Source organism: Entelurus aequoreus, linkage group LG06, assembly GCF_033978785.1.
Source record: "Entelurus aequoreus isolate RoL-2023_Sb linkage group LG06, RoL_Eaeq_v1.1, whole genome shotgun sequence".
NCBI lineage: Eukaryota > Metazoa > Chordata > Actinopteri > Syngnathiformes > Syngnathidae > Entelurus > Entelurus aequoreus.
Window position 1 is genome coordinate 84,124,319 of NC_084736.1, and position 21,689 is coordinate 84,146,007.

At 38.4% G+C, this 21,689-nt stretch overlaps 1 protein-coding gene across 2 annotated transcripts in view; it reads left to right on the forward strand.

Moving 5' to 3' along the window:
- prkab1b (protein kinase, AMP-activated, beta 1 non-catalytic subunit, b) overlaps positions 1 to 21,689 on the forward strand; it is a 25,196-nt gene continuing 3,507 nt past the window's right edge. Inside the window, exons 1-8 of one of the 2 annotated variants that reach the window (XM_062051683.1) lie at positions 1 to 139; positions 204 to 898; positions 5,456 to 5,589; positions 8,762 to 8,931; positions 9,005 to 9,098; positions 16,007 to 16,121; positions 18,972 to 19,105; positions 19,185 to 19,253. In XM_062051683.1, coding sequence (XP_061907667.1) covers positions 5,473 to 5,589; positions 8,762 to 8,931; positions 9,005 to 9,098; positions 16,007 to 16,121; positions 18,972 to 19,105; positions 19,185 to 19,253 — 699 coding nt within the window. In that variant the 5' untranslated portion in view covers positions 1 to 139; positions 204 to 898; positions 5,456 to 5,472. Of the gene's footprint in view, positions 899 to 5,455; positions 5,590 to 8,761; positions 8,932 to 9,004; positions 9,099 to 16,006; positions 16,122 to 18,971; positions 19,106 to 19,184; positions 19,254 to 21,689 lie in introns of both variants that reach the window. The other variant, XM_062051684.1, reaches the window with a different exon arrangement.

Genomic DNA, 21,689 nt, shown 5'->3' on the forward strand with positions numbered 1-21,689 from the left:
ATGTCTGGTCACGTGATTCGTGACGTGTGGAAGAAATGCTCGCTGCACTTCCTCTTCGTATCGACTATTGTCCAGACGGAGCCGCGCGGATACAGAAGGGCACAAAATCACTACAAAGGACCTTCGAAAGACACTCCAGGTTGTGGAAACATTTTACTTTTTCACGCAACTTGACTTCTAACGTGTCCGGTTTGTCCTACTAGCGAGGAAACTGCTGCTCAGTGACGACCCCGAGTCGACGTCTCCATCTCCTCCCTAAGAAGACCTGATGATATCACCTACACAAGTCTGATATCACCTCAAGATATCACCTCCACAAGTCTGATATCACCTCCACAAGTCTGAAGATATCACCTCAAGATATCACCTACACAAGTCTGATATCACCTCAAGATATCACCTCCACAAGTCTGAAGATATCACCGCCACAAGTCTGACGATATCACCGCCACAAGTCTGACGATATCACCTCCACAAGTCTGATGATATCACCTCCACAAGTCTGATGATATCACCTCCACAAGTCTGATGATATCACCTGCACAAGTCTGATGATATCACCTCCACAAGTCTGACGATATCACCTCCACAAGTCTGATGATATCACCTCCACAAGTCTGATGATATCACCTCCACAAGTCTGATGATATCACCTCCACAAGTCTGATGATATCACCTCCACAAGTCTGATGATATCACCTCCACAAGTCTGATGATATCACCTCCACAATTCTGATGATATCACCTCCACAATTCTGATGATATCACCTCCACAAGTCTGATGATATCACCTCCACAAGTCTGAAGATATCACCTCCACAAGTCTGATGATATCACCTCCACAAGTCTGATGATATCACCTCCACAAGTCTGAAGACACCTACCCGAGGAGCTCTAGGTGGGTCACGTGTTGTAGAACTAACACTATCTTCACTAGTATTTCACATACAGGCGTCCACTCGATACCAAGTAAAACAAAAAACCTGTAGCACTACTGCCGATACAGGAACTTATTTACTTGGATTCTGTCAGCTCTTTTGTTTATTTTGTGATTGTTGCCTCTAATTTGTGTGTATAATCAGAATAAATATTTGAGGACCAAACATACCGTAGTTGTAAACAATTGAACAATATCTACAAATAATACAACTATTTTCATGTTTTCATAGTGGATCTAACATAATAGTGAGAGTCCAGTCCATAGTGGATCTAACATAATAGTGTGAGAGTCCAGTCCATAGTGGATCTAACATAATAGTGAGAGTCCAGTCCATAGTGGATCTAACATAATAGTGTGAGAGTCCAGTCCATAGTGGATCTAACATAATAGTGTGAGAGTCCAGTCCATAGTGGATCTAACATAATAGTGAGAGTCCAGTCCATAGTGGATCTAACATAATAGTGTGAGAGTCCAGTCCATAGTGGATCTAACATAATAGTGAGAGTCCAGTCCATAGTGGATCTAACATAATAGTGAGAGTCCAGTCCATAGTGGATCTAACATAATAGTGTGAGAGTCCAGTCCATAGTGGATCTAACATAATAGTGTGAGAGTCCAGTCCATAGTGGATCTAACATAATAGTGAGAGTCCAGTCCATAGTGGATCTAACATAATAGTGTGAGAGTCCAGTCCATAGTGGATCTAACATAATAGTGTGAGAGTCCAGTCCATAGTGGATCTAACATAATAGTGAGAGTCCAGTCCATAGTGGATCTAACATAATAGTGTGAGAGTCCAGTCCATAGTGGATCTAACATAATAGTGAGAGTCCAGTCCATAGTGGATCTAACATAATAGTGAGAGTCCAGTCCATAGTGGATCTAACATAATAGTGTGAGAGTCCAGTCCATAGTGGATCTAACATAATAGTGTGAGAGTCCAGTCCATAGTGGATCTAACATAATAGTGAGAGTCCAGTCCATAGTGGATCTAACATAATAGTGTGAGAGTCCAGTCCATAGTGGATCTAACATAATAGTGAGAGTCCAGTCCATAGTGGATCTAACATAATAGTGAGAGTCCAGTCCATAGTGGATCTAACATAATAGTGTGAGAGTCCAGTCCATAGTGGATCTAACATAATAGTGAGAGTCCAGTCCATAGTGGATCTAACATAATAGTGAGAGTCCAGTCCATAGTGGATCTAACATAATAGTGTGAGAGTCCAGTCCATAGTGGATCTAACATAATAATGTGAGAGTCCAGTCCATAGTGGATCTAACATAATAGTGTGAGAGTCCAGTCCATAGTGGATCTAACATAATAGTGTGAGAGTCCAGTCCATAGTGGATCTAACATAATAGTGAGAGTCCAGTCCATAGTGGATCTAACATAATAGTGTGAGAGTCCAGTCCATAGTGGATCTAACATAATAGTGTGAGAGTCCAGTCCATAGTGGATCTAACATAATAGTGTGAGAGTCCAGTCCATAGTGGATCTAACATAATAGTGAGAGAGTCCAGTCCATAGTGGATCTAACATAATAGTGAGAGTCCAGTCCATAGTGGATCTAACATAATAGTGTGAGAGTCCAGTCCATAGTGGATCTAACATAATAGTGTGAGAGTCCAGTCCATAGTGGATCTAACATAATAGTGAGAGTCCAGTCCATAGTGGATCTAACATAATAGTGAGAGAGTCCAGTCCATAGTGGATCTAACATAATAGTGAGAGTCCAGTCCATAGTGGATCTAACATAATAGTGTGAGAGTCCAGTCCATAGTGGATCTAACATAATAGTGTGAGAGTCCAGTCCATAGTGGATCTAACATAATAGTGAGAGTCCAGTCCATAGTGGATCTAACATAATAGTGTGAGAGTCCAGTCCATAGTGGATCTAACATAATATTGTGAGAGTCCAGTCCATAGTGGATCTAACATAATAGTGTGAGAGTCCAGTCCATAGTGGATCTAACATAATAGTGTGAGAGTCCAGTCCATAGTGGATCTAACATAATAGTGTGAGAGTCCAGTCCATAGTGGATCTAACATAATAGTGTGAGAGTCCAGTCCATAGTGGATCTAACATAATAGTGTGAGAGTCCAGTCCATAGTGGATCTAACATAATAGTGAGAGTCCAGTCCATAGTGGATCTAACATAATAGTGAGAGAGTCCAGTCCATAGTGGATCTAACATAATAGTGAGAGTCCAGTCCATAGTGGATCTAACATAATAGTGTGAGAGTCCAGTCCATAGTGGATCTAACATAATAGTGAGAGTCCAGTCCATAGTGGATCTAACATAATAGTGAGAGAGTCCAGTCCATAGTGGATCTAACATAATAGTGAGAGTCCAGTCCATAGTGGATCTAACATAATAGTGTGAGAGTCCAGTCCATAGTGGATCTAACATAATAATGTGAGAGTCCAGTCCATAGTGGATCTAACATAATAGTGTGAGAGTCCAGTCCATAGTGGATCTAACATAATAATGTGAGAGTCCAGTCCATAGTGGATCTAACATAATAGTGTGAGAGTCCAGTCCATAGTGGATCTAACATAATAGTGTGAGAGTTCAGTCCATAGTGGATCTAACATAATAGTGTGAGAGTCCAGTCCATAGTGGATCTAACATAATAGTGAGAGTCCAGTCCATAGTGGATCTAACATAATAGTGTGAGAGTCCAGTCCATAGTGGATCTAACATAATAGTGTGAGAGTCCAGTCCATAGTGGATCTAACATAATAGTGAGAGAGTCCAGTCCATAGTGGATCTAACATAATAGTGAGAGAGTCCAGTCCATAGTGGATCTAACATAATAGTGAGAGAGTCCAGTCCATAGTGGATCTAACATAATAGTGTGAGAGTCCAGTCCATAGTGGATCTAACATAATAGTGTGAGAGTCCAGTCCATAGTGGATCTAACATAATAGTGTGAGAGTCCAGTCCATAGTGGATCTAACATAATAGTGAGAGAGTCCAGTCCATAGTGGATCTAACATAATAGTGTGAGAGTCCAGTCCATAGTGGATCTAACATAATAATGTGAGAGTCCAGTCCATAGTGGATCTAACATAATAGTGTGAGAGTCCAGTCCATAGTGGATCTAACATAATAGTGTGAGAGTTCAGTCCATAGTGGATCTAACATAATAGTGTGAGAGTCCAGTCCATAGTGGATCTAACATAATAGTGAGAGTCCAGTCCATAGTGGATCTAACATAATAGTGTGAGAGTCCAGTCCATAGTGGATCTAACATAATAGTGTGAGAGTCCAGTCCATAGTGGATCTAACATAATAGTGAGAGAGTCCAGTCCATAGTGGATCTAACATAATAGTGAGAGAGTCCAGTCCATAGTGGATCTAACATAATAGTGAGAGTCCAGTCCATAGTGGATCTAACATAATAGTGTGAGAGTCCAGTCCATAGTGGATCTAACATAATAGTGTGAGAGTCCAGTCCATAGTGGATCTAACATAATAGTGTGAGAGTCCAGTCCATAGTGGATCTAACATAATAGTGTGAGAGTCCAGTCCATAGTGGATCTAACATAATAGTGAGAGTCCAGTCCATAGTGGATCTAACATAATAGTGAGAGAGTCCAGTCCATAGTGGATCTAACATAATAGTGTGAGAGTCCAGTCCATAGTGGATCTAACATAGTAGTGAGAGTCCAGTCCATAGTGGATCTAACATAATAGTGAGAGTCCAGTCCATAGTGGGACCAGCAGGAGACCATCCCGAGCGGAGACAGGTCAGCAGCACAGAGACGTCCCCAACTGGCACAGATGAGTGGTCCACCCTGGGTCCCGACCCTGGACAGCCAGCGCTTCATCCGTGGCCACGGAACCTGTGTGTCCCCCTCCACGAAGGAGATGGGGGCAGAGCAGAAAAGAAACGGCAGATCAACTGGTCTAAAAAGGGGGTCTATTTAAAGGCTAGAGTATACAAATGAGTTTTAAGATGGGACTTAAATGCTTCTACTGAAGCATTTAAGTCATGAACATGTGCGAGTCGGTCTGCCCACAACAAGAGGATAGCGAAAAAGAAAGAGGTTATTCACTACAGCGCTGACTACAATGGCGGATTTGTGCAAAGGACTTTGGGTAATTCCATCCATATATGGAGATATCCAATGATGTCACTATTGGGAAAAACCCCCACTAACGAGGCATATTCCAAACGATCAGTTTGGAGGTAGTGTGATGGAAGGTAAGATTTTGGGACTTATGCAGATCCCAAATACACAAAAACTGGTAGCAATAATTAAGAAAAGATGGTTTTGCACAATAGGTCCCCTTTAAATAAATGAATTAAAATCTGTGATAGTGAAGAGGCAAACTTAGCTGGAGTGCCTCCTAGTGGCCAACCCATGAACAACCCCTGTAAAGCGACGGTAACAAACTATACACTACTTTGCATTGCCAAGTAAATACATTTTGCACGACGTCAGTCAGAAGCTACCTTCTTTGTGTCGGTGAACTTAAGGAAGTGGCTTGTGTATCCTGCAGTGTGTGACGCCATCAGAATGGGGAACAGCAGCAGTGACCGAGCTAGCGGGGGTCATGGCGGGAAAGAGGCGCGTCCCAACATCCTGATGGACAGCACGGAGGATGCAGACATTTTTCAGAGGGAGGATCAAAAGGTAACTGCAAATCTACGTCTACACAGTTAAAGGAAAACAGTATACCATTTTGAATGTTTTATTTATTTAAAAACAAAAAAAGAACTTAAAAAATTTCAGTATCAGTACTAAGGCTGAAACGACGCGTCGATGTAGTCCACGTCATCGGTTACGTAAATACGTCGACGCCGTTTTTGTGCGTCGACGCGTCGCATATTTACGTCACGCTACCGTCATGGCGAAGCGCAAAGCAGACGATGCGAGCGAGGGGGAAAAATCACGCCAAAAGTGGTCAAAAGTGTGGGAGTATTTCAATAAACGGCCTAATAATGTTGTTGTATGCACACTGTGTCGAGCGGAAATGGCCTATCATAGCAGCACAACGGCTATGAACCAACATTTGAAAAGAAAACCATCAACAAGTCAATCGTCCGCGCGAGCATACGTTGTCATCATTACACAAAAACATGAATGTGTCATTTGTATCTGCTAGGGGTGTAACGGTACGTGTTTTGTATTGAACCATTTCGGTACGGGGCTTTCGGTTCGGTACGGGGGTGTGCCGAACGAGTTTCTAAGCTAAAGCTAACTTTAGCTGCTAAAGTCTTAACAAGCTGCTTTGCTCATTCTGCCTCTGTCTCAGCACGCAGCATTGTCCCACCCTCACAACCATCTGATTGGTACACACGAAGCATTATCAGCCAATCAGCAGTGCGTATTCAGAGCGCATGTAGTCAGCGCTTCAGCGTGGAGCACATAGGTGTTTAGCAGGTGAGCATCAGGCAGCGGACTCTCCCCAAATGATAATAAACACCTCCCAGTCAACTACTAGTAACATCACTATGAGCCCGTTGACCTTCTAGAAACTTCAACTGCAGCTCAGCTCACTCGCAGTCCTGGCTTGAGGTGAAGGCTAATTACCTCTCAGTTCCAGCCACATCGACCCCTTCTGAGCGCCTATTTTCAGCTGCTGGGAATATTGTAAACAAGAAAAGAAGCAGAGCATGTAGACATGCTAACCTTTCTTCATTACAACTGTTAGTCACTCACTGGAATGAGTAGAATTGGTTATTGTGTACTGTGTTGGACTGGATGTTTATTTTGCACATTTTAAAAGCAATACTTAATGTTTACAGTGCTCCAGAATATTTAGATTGGCACTTTTTTGTATTGGATGTTTATCTTTATTTTTGCACATTTTAGCAAATAAGCAATACTTTCACTTTTGTCGAAATGTTTACACTGTTGTTACAGAATATTTCGTTTTGCACTTTTTTGTATTGGATGTTTATCTTTATTTTTGCACATTTTAAAGCAAAATAAGCAATACTTTTACTTTTGAAATGCTTATACTATTGCAGAATATTAAGATTTGCACTGGATGTTGACTTTTATATTTGCACATTAAAAAGCAAATAAGCTACTTTTAATTTTGTTAAAGGTTAAAAGTTTTAAATGTTTACATTGTTACAGAATATTTAGTCATGTTGTTGTCAATGTTGACTGAGTGGCCATACTTCTTTTTTTTTGTAAATAAAAGCCATGCCTTTTGAAAAAACGGGCCTACATTTATTTTTTCATCTTCATTTTGAATAAAAAAATAATCGGTAAAAGGAAAAATAATCTATAGATTAATCGAAAAAAATATATATAGATTAACCGATTAATCGAAAAATAATCTATAGATTAATCGATAGAAAAATAATCGTTAGCTGCAGCCTTAAAGGCCTACTGAAATGATTTTTTTAAAATTTAAACGGGAATAGCAGATCCATTCTATGTGTCATACTTGATCATTTCGCGATATTGCCATATTTTTGCTGAAAGGATTTAGTAGAGAAAATCGACGATAAAGTTCGCAACTTTTGCTCGCTGATAAAAAAAAGCCTTGCCTGTAGCGGAAGTAGCGTGACGTCACAGGAGCTAGTATTCCTCACAATTCCCTGTTGTTTACAATGGAGCGAGAGAGATTCGGAGCGAGAAAGTGATGATTACCCCATTAATTTGAGCGAGGATGAAAGATTCGTAGATGAGGAACGTTACAGTGAATGACTTGAGAGGCAGTGCAGGACGTATCTTTTTTCGCTCTGACCGTAACTTAGGTACAAGCTGGCTCATTGGATTCCACACTCTCCTTTTTCTATTGTAGATCACATATTTGTATTTTAAACCACCTGGGATACTATATCCTCTTGAAAATGAGAGTCGAGAACGCGAAATGGACATTCAGTGCCTTTTATCTAGACGACAATACATCGGCGAAATGCTTTAACTGCATATAGAAACAAAATAAATAAAGCCCTGACTGGAAGTATAGATAGAAAATCAACAATACTATTAAACCGTGGACATGTAAATACACGGTTAATGCTTTCCAGCCTGGCGAAGGTTAACAATGCTGTGCTAACGACGCCATTGAAGCTAACTTAGCAACCGCACTGCACAGAGCTATGCTAAAAACATTAGCTCTCCACCTACGCCAGCCAGCCCTCATTTGCTCATCAACACCCGTGCTCACCTGCGTTCCAGCGATCGGCAGAAGGACGAAGGACTTCACCCGATGCGTTTGGCGGCCCGGAGACGTAGGAAGTCAAGGTGAAGTCGGCGGCTAGCGCGGCTAGCGCGGCTAGCACTCCAACAAAGTCCTCCTGGTTGTGTTGCTGTAGTCTGCTGCTAATACACCGATCCCACCTACAACTGTCTTCTTTGCAGCCTTCATTGTTCATTAAAAAAATTGCAAAAGATGTCCAGAATACTGTGGAATTATGAAATGAAAACAGAGCTTTTTGTATAGGATTCTACGGGGTACCATAACTTCCGTTACTCGGACTTCGTCACGCGCATACGTCATCATACCGCGATGTTTCAGCCGGATATTTCCCGGGAATTTTAAAATGTCACTTTATAAGTTAACCCGGCCGTATTGGCATGTGTTGCAATGTTAAGATTTCATCATTGATATATAAACTATCAGACTGCGTGGTCGCTAGTAGTGGCTTTCAGTAGGCCTTTAATCAGTACTTTTTGAACACATTTAAAAATACCACGATAATAATGATAATTGTGATAATTTGGGTCACAATAACCGTGATAAGAAGTTTCATACCATGACATCGCTCGTCTGGATACATATTAGATTGTTTGTGCACAATATATAGATTGTAGACTAAAATAGCAGAACTCTTGTGTCCAGGCTCCCCAGGAAGAGCAGGAGTTTCTGGCCTGGCAGCAGGACCTGGAGAGTGACAGCAAAAGTCCAACCCCGGCAAAGTCAACAGTCTTCCGTTGGGCGGGAAACGCCAAAGAAGTCTTTGTGTCGGGCTCCTTTAACAACTGGACCACCAAGATCCCTCTGAATAAAAGGTACCGTGAGCCGTGCAGCTTTCTTGCGAGACATTCCAAGGACAGCACTTTGACTTGTGTCTCTTATGTCCAGTCAGAACAATTTTGTGGCAATCATGCACTTGCCAGAGGGAGAGCACCAGTACAAGTTCTGTGTCGACGGGCAGTGGACTTTGGATCCTACCGGGGTGAGCGACAACAGTCTTACTGCTTTCATGCCATATATGCTAAGCCAGGAGTCACCAACCCGGTGCCCGTAAGGACCAGATGAGTAGCCCGCTGGCCTGTTCTAAAAATAGCTCAAATAGCCGCACTTACCAGTGAGCTGCCTCTATTTTTTAAATTGAATTTATTTAGTAGTGTGACAGTCCTAACTGTCGTGCGGACTCTCAGGACCATCCAGGGAAGACTTTGTCTGAGACGGTTTAGACTTCTTTATTATTTCAGTCAGAGTCTTTTGCGTGCTTTTCATCAGCTGCCTTTTTTCTCACGTGAGCACACGAATGGTTTCCTCCCGTCCGCCGTCCGCTTTTCAGCAGCACGTCGCCGTCGTTTGCGTGGCAGCAGAGGATGGTTTTTCCTCCCGTCCGCCGTCTTTCTCCGTCTCCTCCCTCGATGTTCACGTCTCTCACCCTTTTATACGGTCCGAGAGGGTGATTGCACTGTCCACAGCTCCGCGCTCCACGCACCTTATGCTGATGGCGGCGTCGCTCCCAGCGTGCCCCGCCTTGCCGCTCGCTCGTCCACGCCTCCTCGCCGCCATCTTGGAGCGGGCGCCTCCCCACAATTAGCAAGCTGGTCTCGCTTTGCTTGACATTTTTAATTCTAAGAGAGACAAAACTCAAATAGAATTTGAAAATCCAAGAAAATATTTGAAAGACTTGGTCTTCACTTGTTTTAATAAATTCATTTATTTTTTTACTTTGCTTCTTATAACTTTCAGAAAGACAATTTTAGAGAAAAAATACAACCTTAAAAATGATTTTAGGATTTTTAAACACATATACCTTTTTACCTTTTAAATTCCTTCCTCTTCTTTCCTGACAATTTAAATCAATGTTCAAGTAAATCTATTTTTTTTATTGTAAAGAATAATAATAATAATAATAATAATAAATACATTTTAATTTAATTCTTCATTTTAGCTTCTGTTTTTTCGACGAAGAATATTTGTGAAATATTTCTTCAAACTTATTATGATTAAAATTAAAAAAAAATATTCTGGCAAATCTAGAAAATCTGTAGAATCAAATTTAAATCTTATTTCAAATTTTTTTGAATTTCTTTTAAAAATGTTGTTCTGGAAAATCTAGAAGAAATAATGATTTGTCTTTGTTAGAAATATAGCTTGGTCCAATTTGTTATATATTCTAACAAAGTGCAGATTGGATTTTAACCTATTTAAAACATGTCATCAAAATTCTAAAATTAATCTTAATCAGGAAAAATTACTAATGATGTTCCATAAACTATTTTTTTATTTTATTTTTATTTTACATGAGTTATTATTTGTACAAACATGTTGCAAAGTAATTCATGATTTCTTAAAAAAAATGTTAGTGGCTAGCTAGTTAAAATGTGATATTATGATTTCACAAGACTGTCTTAGAAGTGATCATTTGAAAATGTTGCATTTGAAAAATGTGCACTTAGAGAAAATATAAAAATAAAGTGTTGCATATTGATATTTATCTGTTTCTATATATATTTATTGTGAGAAATCATTAAGATGATCAGTGTTTCCACAAAGATAAATATCATTAATTATTAATAATAACATAGAGTTAAAGGTAAATTGAGCAAATTGGCTATTTCTGGCAATTTATTTAAGTGTGTATCAAACTGGTAGCCCTTCGCATTAATCACTACCCAAGAAGTAGCTCTTGCTTTCAAAAAGGTTGCTGACCCCTGTGCTAAGCTATCTGAAATAAGGATTGTCAGATCAATTGACCACTGATCAGCAAAGCCCCTAATTTAATAATCATTTCCTCATTTGCAGCAGAAAACACTTTTTTTTTTTACAAGTAACTGGAAAAGGAGGCTAAACATGTTACAGACAGTGTAAGAACAAGCAGGAGCAGACAAGAAGGTATGGTCATTGTTAAACTAGCTTGAAACGACACAGTGCTTGATAAAGTTTTAAGAAATGTAGCTGGGACAGCATTGCAGCCGTTAACAGGAAATTACAAGTAGATTACCCTATTTTCCGGACCGTAAGGTGCACCAGATTTTAAGGCGCACTGCCGACGAACTGGTCTAGTCAGGTCTATTTTCATACAAAAGGTGCACCGGATTATAAGGCGCATTAAAGGAGTCATATTGTTATGATCTTTTTCTAAATGTAAAACACTATCTTGTAGGGGTGTAACGGTACACAAAAATGTCGGTTCGGTACGTACCTCGGTTTAGAGGTCACGGTTCGGTTCATTTTCGGTACAGTAAGAAAACAACAAAATATACATTTTTTGGCTATTTATTTACCAAATGTGTAAACAATGGCTTTATCCTTTTAACTTTGGGAACACTATAATAATTCTGCCCACGTTAATCAACATTAAACTGCCTCAAGTTGTTGCTCAGATTAAATAAAATGACAAAACTTTTCTTCTACATATAAAAAGTGCAACATTAAACAGTTTCAAGTCAACTCATCATTTATTACAGCATTTGGGAAGCCTGTAGTGGATTTTTATTATGTAAATGTTATATTTTTATCAACATGTGCTAGCAGGGACCCTGCCATTCAAAACTAGGCTGCTGCATTACTAATGATTCATGTAACTATAGCTGAAAAAATGGTACAATAGCAATAGGAGAGACTATTCATCCCTGAACACCATGGAGTTCATGTAGGCTTAATGATGCACTTACATTATTATATCAACTATCAGAGACAGAAACTCTTCATTTAACATAATGTCCTTTTTTGCTGCTTCAACACATCTCAATCAACACAGAAAAAGGTCAAGTGAAATAACAGACAGACAGAGCTTTGCTGTCCGTAACACACACACACCGCAAAATGAGCTAACATTACGCTAAAAGCGAATTAGCCTTCACCTCAAGCCAGGACTGCGAGCGAGCTGAGCTGCCAAAAAGAAAGAAACAGCAAGAAAACTAAATAATATTTACAGATAATACAATTAAAATAAATAATAATAATAATAATCAGAAATAAAATTAAATAATATAAACAGATAGTAAATAATAAAAAATTAAATAAATAAAATTACAGAAATACATATATACAGTATATATATGTATATATATATATATATATATATATATATATATATATATATATATATATATAATATATATATATATATATATATATATATATATATATATATATATACAGTGTTTCCCATAAACTGCCAAGATACCTGTGGCAGTGGGGGCGTGGCTATGGGCGTGGTCACCATGGCATCATCGAGTAATTTGCATAATTTACTACAATGATATGATTTTTCTAAAAAGGCTAAAAAAATGTATACTTACTAATTAATAATAACAGTTTTGTTTTAAACGTCCATCCATCCATCCATTTTACAATATAATTACAACACTTTATGTACATATTTATATACAGATTTGAACAATAAGTTATTCACTGAAATATATTTATTAATTGTGGTTCTTACAAAAAATATATCTTATAAAATATAAAAGCTAAAATGTCTCTTAAAGCTCTGCCCCTTTAATTAGTGCATACTAAATCATTTAACTTTAGCCTACTATTACAACCATATTATTTACCAGCAACATAAAGTGAAACAGAGGCAGAGGTGTCCTGCCACAGTCAGTAACAAATAAACAGAAAACAGTAGTGGTCAAATACAAATAAGGCAACAAGAGAAGTATCCTACACTTCTCTTTTGTAAAGTAAATCTGAACAGCCTATATGGGCATCTACATCAACTATATGATTTGCCTGAGAAGCTAAACAGGACACAAAAAAAAAAAAAAAGTTTATTTTTATTTGTGGCGGACGTAATTCTTTCGTGGCGGGCCGCCACAAATAAATGAATGTGTGGGAAATAATATATATATATATATATATATATATATATATATATATATATATATATATATATATATATATATATATATATATATAGGGAGTAATCCTTTTTTTTTTTTTTAGACAGTACAGTCACTAATTGATTGATTGATTGATTGATTGATTGAGACTTTTATTAGTAGGTTGCACAGTGAAGTACATATTCCGTACAATTGACCACTAAATGGTAACACCCGAATAAGTTTTTCAACTTGTTTAAGTCGGGGTCCACTTAAATTGATTGATGATACAGATATATACTATCATATATACTATCATCATAATACAGTCATCACACAATTCGAGAAATTAAAATCAGGCTTACGGAGTGTGACATAATTGACGCAGTTTTCCCAGTATGAAGTAAATTTCTCCAATTTATAATTAATAAAAGCAGATATCTTCTCCATTTTATATATGTCCATTGCGATTTCCATCCATTGCTTCAAAGTTGGGCTATACTGGGATATCCATTTCCGAGTAATGGTCTTTTTACAGGCCATTAGTAGGATATTCATTAAGTGTTTATCTTTGTTTAGGTAGAAAAAATCTAATCCAGGTCATGTATGGGCAAAAAAATCTGAATTTACCAACAGTCAACAAGGCCTTAGTTTAGTTATTGTGTACTATTGACTTGATTTGCTCAAACAATTGTATGTAACAAAAGAGAATACACAAATTGTTTAAATATTGTGTTGATGTTGTTACACTGCCATTGTGTGTTTTTCTAATAAATAGGATCACTCATGGATGATCAGTATCAGAATTGGCAGTACAAAACCCTGATCAGAACACTTCTGATCTGAACAAAACATTGCTTTATTAGCTATGTGTAACAACAAGGTGACAAAACAAATTAGTGTAATTTATGATCAAATATATCATTGATAATTAATAACATTTTTACAATATTCTGTAGGCAAATAAAAAAATAAAAAATAAAAAGCTGCAAGCTAAACATGGCTTCTGCACTTTGGATGCCATCAGCTTCCACTCTTCTCCACACATTTAGAAGAACATTTATGCGATGAAAAGACCTCGTGGGCTCTCAAATGCTTCCTGTTTGCTTCATTGATTGATCGGTCTGTCTCAATACTTTAGTTCATTTACAGTTTGACATAGGCCAGGCAGGCTTGTCCAAAGTCCAACTCAGACTGCAGATATCTGGGAAGCTTCTTTTAATGTTGTGTAACTAGAGAGTAGTTATGTTGCAATACTTCATTTGGCTCCCAAATTTTATGTCAAGAAAAGCAGTCGAAGGATTTAACGATTTGAACATTTTAATATCGAAAAATGATCACTTTTGATGTTTTCACTTTATTGTTGAATGTGCTCAAAAGTAGGCTACGCAAACACACACCGAAATATTTTAGGCACGTTTATTTAAAAATAAACTTGGCAGAATAAGCATTTCATCCCAAGTGCAGGACTAATAGACTCAAAAACTCCTTTGTCCCACACACCATTAGACTGTACAACTCCTCTCTGGGGGGGAGGGGGAGGTACTAGGATGACAGGGGATGCAAGACAATAACGGTGCAATACTTTATCATAACATGGTCACTACTGCCTAGTTTCTCTTGTTAGATTCTTATTTTACTGTTATATTTTTATTCTCATTGTTCCTTTTTGTTTTTATTCATATTGTAATATTTTTCTATTTTGTTTCCATTTATACACCCGTTATTTACTTTTTACTTTTTAAATTCGATCTTAATTCTGTACACTGCTGCTGGAATTTTAATTTTCCTGAGGGAACTCTCCTGGAGGAATCAATAAAGTACTATCTATCTATCTATCTATCTATCTATCTATCTATCTATCTATCTATCTATCTATCTATCTATCTATCTATCTATCTATCTATCTATCTATCTATCTATCTATCTATCTATCTATCTATCTATCTATCTATCTATCTATCTATCTATCTATCTATCTATCTATCTATCTATCTATCTATCTATCTATCTATCCACCTATCCATCCATCTATCCATCCATCTATCTATCCATCTATCTATCTATCTATCCATCTATCTATCTATCTATCTATCTATCTATCTATCTATCTATCTATCTATCTATCTATCTATCTATCTATCTATCTATCTATCTATCTATCTATCTATCTATCTATCTATCTATCTATCTATCTATCTATCTATCTATCTATCTATCAAATATTGTTCTGGCTTCTTAAAGGGGAACTGCACTATATTCACAATCCTTATGTGAAAAAAGAACACACGTCTTTCTCTTTTCTTTGCATTCTAAATAGTGAAACACTGCTAGTGAGAGGCGGCTAACAATACAGGCAATAAGGAGTCCACTATTCCGCTGATAATGCCCTCTAAAAAACTTTTAAAAATGATCAAAAACCCTTAATTAGAAGTCGTGACCTGCATAATTTACCAAGCTATAGTGACATTGTTATTGTAAGAGCTAACATAGAGGAACTACTTTTTTTGGCATGGTGACACAGGCCTAGCTCTTTACTTACAATACATTGTGATAGGACACACATTTGTACTGATTAAGAAATAAGAACAATTATATGAACTACTGCAAATAAACAACCAAATTATCTATAAAGTATGATGTTTAGTTTGTACACAGCTAGCTCGACTGTTTGTATATCTGTGATATCAAACACTACGTGCTCCAGGTACTGTACCGGAACCAATATCATGGTGACTTACTCAATGGATAATTGCCGGTCTGCTTCCACTGGCCTGGGGGCGGATAATCCACTTGATGTTGGTTAGGTGGAACAACATTTCATTCATTTCTACATTGCTTTGGCTTTAGCAAGTAATACAAGCAGACAAAAGGTAAATAATAATATATAAAATGTGGTCTTCTTTTGGAAATGTTTTGGACATTCATATGGTTTAGGGACATTTAAATCCTCAACCTTTTACTAAGCCCAAGAAAAGATGGACATTTTTACATGCATGAGACAAAACAGAAAGTAAAGTAATTCATAAATGTATTGATTAATGGGTGCATTTTGTTACTTTCTCTTCTTAAGGCGGTGATCACGACCAAAACCGGGACAGTTAATAACGTTATTCAGGTGAAAAGGACCGACTTTGAAGTCTTTGACGCCCTCAGGCTTGATTCCCAGGAGTCTGCTGAAATTTCAGGTACGACATCTGAGTGCTTTCCCCAGGACTGCCATGTGTTTGTGACCGTGTCATCTCCATCCATTTTCTACCGCTTGTCCCTTTCGGGGGGGGGTGCTGGAGCCTAGCTCAGCTGCATTCGGGCGGAAGGCGGGGTACACCCTGGACAAGTCGCCACCTCATCACAGGGCCAACACAGATAGACAACATTCACACACTAGGGACCATTTAGTGTTGCCAATCAACCTATCCCCAGGTGCATGTCTTTGGAGGTGGTAGGGGCCTATCCCCAGGTGCATGTCTTTGGAGGTGGGAGGGGCCTATCCCCAGGTGCATGTCTTTGGAGGTGGGAGGGGCCTATCCCCAGGTGCATGTCTTTGGAGGTGGGAGGGGCCTATCCCCAGGTGCATGTCTTTGGAGGTGGGAGGGGCCTATCCCCAGGTGCATGTCTTTGGAGGTGGGAGGGGCCTATCCCCAGGTGCATGTCTTTGGAGGTGGGAGGGGCCTATCCCCAGGTGCATGTCTTTGGAGGTGGGAGGAGCCTATCCCCAGGTGCATGTCTTTGGAGGTGGGAGGAAGCCGGAGTAGAACCCACGCAGTCACGGGGAGAACATGCAAACTCCACACAGAAAGACCCCGAGCGCAGGATCAAACCCAGGACCTTCGTATTGTGAGGCAGACGCACTAACCCCCGTGCCACCGTGCTGCCCCAGTGTCATCTCGATTTGCATAATTGACCACGAACACACAAAAAAATGCCAAATATGTTAAGAAATATAAATTCGCTTTTTTAAGTCGCTTTTTTTTTTCATTTCATAACGGCCCATATTCCCCAATATTTGACATTGTTTGTCACAAACACGTGAGTGCTGTTAAATGGGGGAGGGGCCCACAGCAGCACCCGGTGCTCGTTGAGAGGAGCAAAAGCTGCTTTCTTGTCAGCCTTTCCAATAGGACTGCAAATGGTCGCTAGATTTTTCAGGAGTCTCCTTTATAAAAAAAGAGTATCCAGAAGGTTCTGAATACTCGCTAATGTAGCGATATAGTCGACACTGGTCACTCTTGCTTTGGCTGCCTTTTTGTCAGAATAATTATGTATACGTTATCACACAACTCTTATGCTTAAAGGCCGTTGCTATAGTTATTATCAATTGTGCTGAAGTTGTACTTTCTATCTGTGCACTGCAAAAAGTCAGTCTTCAAAAACAAGAAAAAAAAATACAAAAATGAGGGGTATTTTATTTGAACTAAGCAAAATTATCTGCCAATAGAGCAAGAAATTTTGGCTTGTCAAGACTTTCCAAAACAAGTAAAATTAGCTAATTTCAAAGCACCCAAAAATAGCTTAAAATAAGTATATTCTCACTAATAACAAGTGCACTTTTCTTGGTAGAAAAAAAAAGAGACCTTTTTGCTCAATATGTAGAAAAATATTCTTAAATGAAGTAAATGCTAGTGCCATTATCTTGACATAATGATATGCGCTCGGCATTACATTTCTTGAAACCAGCAAACTTATACTAAAAACTAGTTTATTGTTCTTACTGGAAAGGCAACAAGGCAAGCGCTTGTTACTCTCGGGGTCTCCTAGCCGCTCAGGCAAATCATATTGTCTAAAAATGCATTTTTCCATGGATAACATGACATCATCGCATCAAGTGCGTGCTCTTTCAGTCAATTAGTGCGCATATATACAGCCCGGCCCCCGGCCAAATTTTTTTTTTATTGTCATTTTGAAGAATTTATCTGAATGTGCATGAACTATTTCTGTTCAAAATTGTTAGAAATGTTAAATGTTTAAATATTAACTGTCCGTTTACTGTACTGTGCCGACTGTACTACTATATGAGTACATCTTCTCTATTGTTTCATTGAAAATAAAACAGCAAAGTCCATTTGGCTGTCATCCGTTTTAGTTATGAGACACAATTGTGTCAAAGTCATGAATTTTTATTTCATGCTTGGAGTAAGAAATGATGACTTTAAAAAAGTAGTTTTCTACTTGTGAGTGTTGATGACACAGCTTTGCAACACTTGATATTCTAGTTTCAAGCATGTTTTACTCAATATAGCTCATCACGTCTCAGCAACAAGCTGTAATATCTTACTGAGATTATTTAGGACCAAAACCCTTAAAACAAGTAAAACACTCTCACATAAAATCTGTTTAGTGAGAATAATTATCTTATCAGACAGAAAATAAGCAAATATCACCCTTATTTGAGATATTTCATCTTACTTAGATTTCACTTTTTGCAGTGTGCAAAGGCACACAACGGGTAATCTTGCTTTGCGAGTTGTCTCGCGTCAGCGGTTTGTTTCCAGACCCTGCCTGCTGACAGCCAAGGACGGACATCGAGTACCTCAACGCAGACAAAACAGGAACAGGGCGAAATCACGAGTGTCAGCATATTTCCGTTCTGAATAATCATGTATTGTGTTAACTAGGGACCTCCCGAATAAATAGAGGAGCACGTGGGGCTGTACCTTAGAGCGTAGGTAGAAACTGTAACTGAGTGCGCAGCCCAATATGTCTCTCCTCATGAGTGAAATTCAACTCTCTCTGCTTGATTCCTTGCTTCTTGTCTTGTGTAATAGATAGTTCGGTGTTTGAACCTGACACTTTTCATTCTCTGGCAGATGAGGTGTGTTACGATGCATACTGCCACCTACTTCACAGAGTGGTAAAGATACGCTACATTCACAGACAGTTCTATTAAGAGGGAACCGGTCAAGCCACAAATGAACGAATGAATGTTTAGGAAAAACTATATTTCAATGTAAACATGATAAGTTGTGTGTGTCAGTTTGTCTGCATGAGCTGCTGGACCGTAACTTCCTGTTTGGCCAACTTGTTCATTTTTTTGACAGACTTGTCCAGTTCCCCTCCTGGCCCCTACCAGCAGGACGCGTACGTCATCAAGTCCGAAGACAAGCTCAAGCATCCTCCTATCTTACCTCCACACCTGCTGCAAGTATTGCTCAACAAGGACACGGGGATCTCTGTATGTTGCATCGTCTATCATTTCAAATTGTTATCAAATGTATTACATTTGTACAGCTCATGTTGTATGAACTCCCCAGTGTGACCCGACACTGCTTCCTGAACCCAACCATGTGATGCTCAATCACCTGTATGCCCTCTCCATCAAGGTAATGCTGCTTCTGCATGGTTGTGTTCATGTTGGCATGCTACAAACAACTGCTGTTTAGGAATGTTGCATTTTTACTATTTTATATGTTACCATTACTTTGTGGAAAAAATATGGCTACTATTAGTGGTAAGTAAGAGGTGGTCAATAGTGACACATAGGGCTGCAAAGGGATGGAAAGTTTCTGGAAATTTACCACGGGAAGTTAAGCTCGGGAAGTTTGGAAATATTGACCATTTTTTGATTATTTAAAGTTGGACACCGTCCATGGGAATTAATGGGAATTAATGGGAATTAATGGGAATATTTGGGAATTAATGGGAATATATGGGAATTAATGGGAATATATGGGAATATATGGGAATATTTGGGAATTAATGGGAATATATGGGAATTAATGGGAATATATGGGAATTAATGGGAATATATGGGAATTAATGGGAATATATGGGAATTAATGGGAATACATGGGAATTAATGGGAATATATGGGAATTAATGGGAATATTTGGGAATTAATGGGAATATATGGGAATTAATGGGAATACATGGGAATATTTGGGAATTAATGGGAATTAATGGGAATATATGGGAATTAATGGGAATATATGGGAATTAATGGGAATATATGGGAATTAATGGGAATATATGGGAATTAATGGGAATATATTGGAATTAATGGGAATATATGGGAATTAATGGGAATATATGGGAATATTTGGGAATCAATGGGAATATATGGGAATTAATGGGAATATATGGGAATTAATGGGAATATATGGGAATTAATGGGAATACATGGGAATTAATGGGAATATATGGGAATTAATGGGAATATATGGGAATTAATGGGAATATATGGGAATTAATGGGAATTAATGGGAATATATGGGAATTAATGGGAATATATGGGAATTAATGGGAATATATGGGAATTAATGGGAATATATGGGGATTAATGGGAATATATGGGGATTAATGGGAATACATGGGAATTAATGGGAATATATGGGAATTAATGGGAATATATGGGAATTAATGGGAATATTTGGGAATGTATGGGAATTAATGGGAATATATGGGAATTAATGGGAATATTTGGGAATTAATGGGAATATATGGGAATTAATGGGAATTAATGGGAATATATGGGAATATTTGGGAATTAATGGGAATATATGGGAATTAATGGGAATTTATGGGAATATATGGGAATTAATGGGAATATATGGGAATTAATGGGAATATATGGGAATGTATGGGAATTAATGGGAATGTATGGGAATTAATGGGAATTAATGGGAATATATGGGAATTAATGGGAATATATGGGAATATTTGGGAATTAATGGGAATTAATGGGAATATATGGGAATTAATGGGAATATATGAGAATTAATGGGAATATATGGGAATTAATGGGAATATTTGGGAATTAATGGGAATATATGGGAATTAATGGGAATATATGGGAATATTTGGGAATACGGCACGGGCACGTCCGACCGGTAAGAGGCCACAGGGAAGACCCAGGACACGTTGGGAAGACTATCTCTCCCGGCTGGCCTGGGAACGCCTCGGGATCCAGTGTTTCCCATAAACTGCCAAGATACCTGTGGCGGTGGGGGCGTGGCTATGGGCGTGGTCACCATGACATCATCAAGTAATTTGCATAATTTACTACAATGATATGATTTTCTCTAAAAAGGCTAAAAAAATGTATACTTACTAATTAATAATAACAGTTTTGTATTAAACATCCATCCATTCATCCATTTTACAATATAATTACAACACTTTATGTACATATTTATATACAGATTTGAACAATAAGTTATTCACTGAAATATATTTATTAATTGTGGTTCTTACAAAAAATATATCTTATAAAATATAAAAGCTAGAATGTCTCTTAACGCTCTGCCCCTTTAATTAGTGCATACTAAATCTTTTAACTTTAGCCTACTACTACAACCATATTATTTACCAGCAACATAAAGTGAAACAGAGGCAGAGGTGTCCTGCCACAGTCAGTAACAAATAAACAGAAAACAGTAGTGGTCAAATACAAATAAGGCAACAAGAGAAGTATCCTACACTTCTCTTTTGTAAAGTAAATGTGAACAGCCTATATGGGCATCTACATCAACTATATGATTCGCCTGAGAAGCTGGACAGGACAAAAAAAAAAATAAAATAAAAAATCTATTTGTGGCGGACGTAATTCTTTCGTGGCGGGCCGCCACAAATAAATGAATGTGTGGGAAACACTGGGATCCCCCGGGAGGAGCTGGACGAAGTGGCTGGGGAGAGGGAAGTCTGGGCTTCCCTGCTTAGGCTGCTGCCCCCGCGACCCAACCTCGGATAAGCGGAAGAAGATGGATGGATGGATATATGGGAATGACAATAATGATATATTATTGGGCACTTGTCTATAT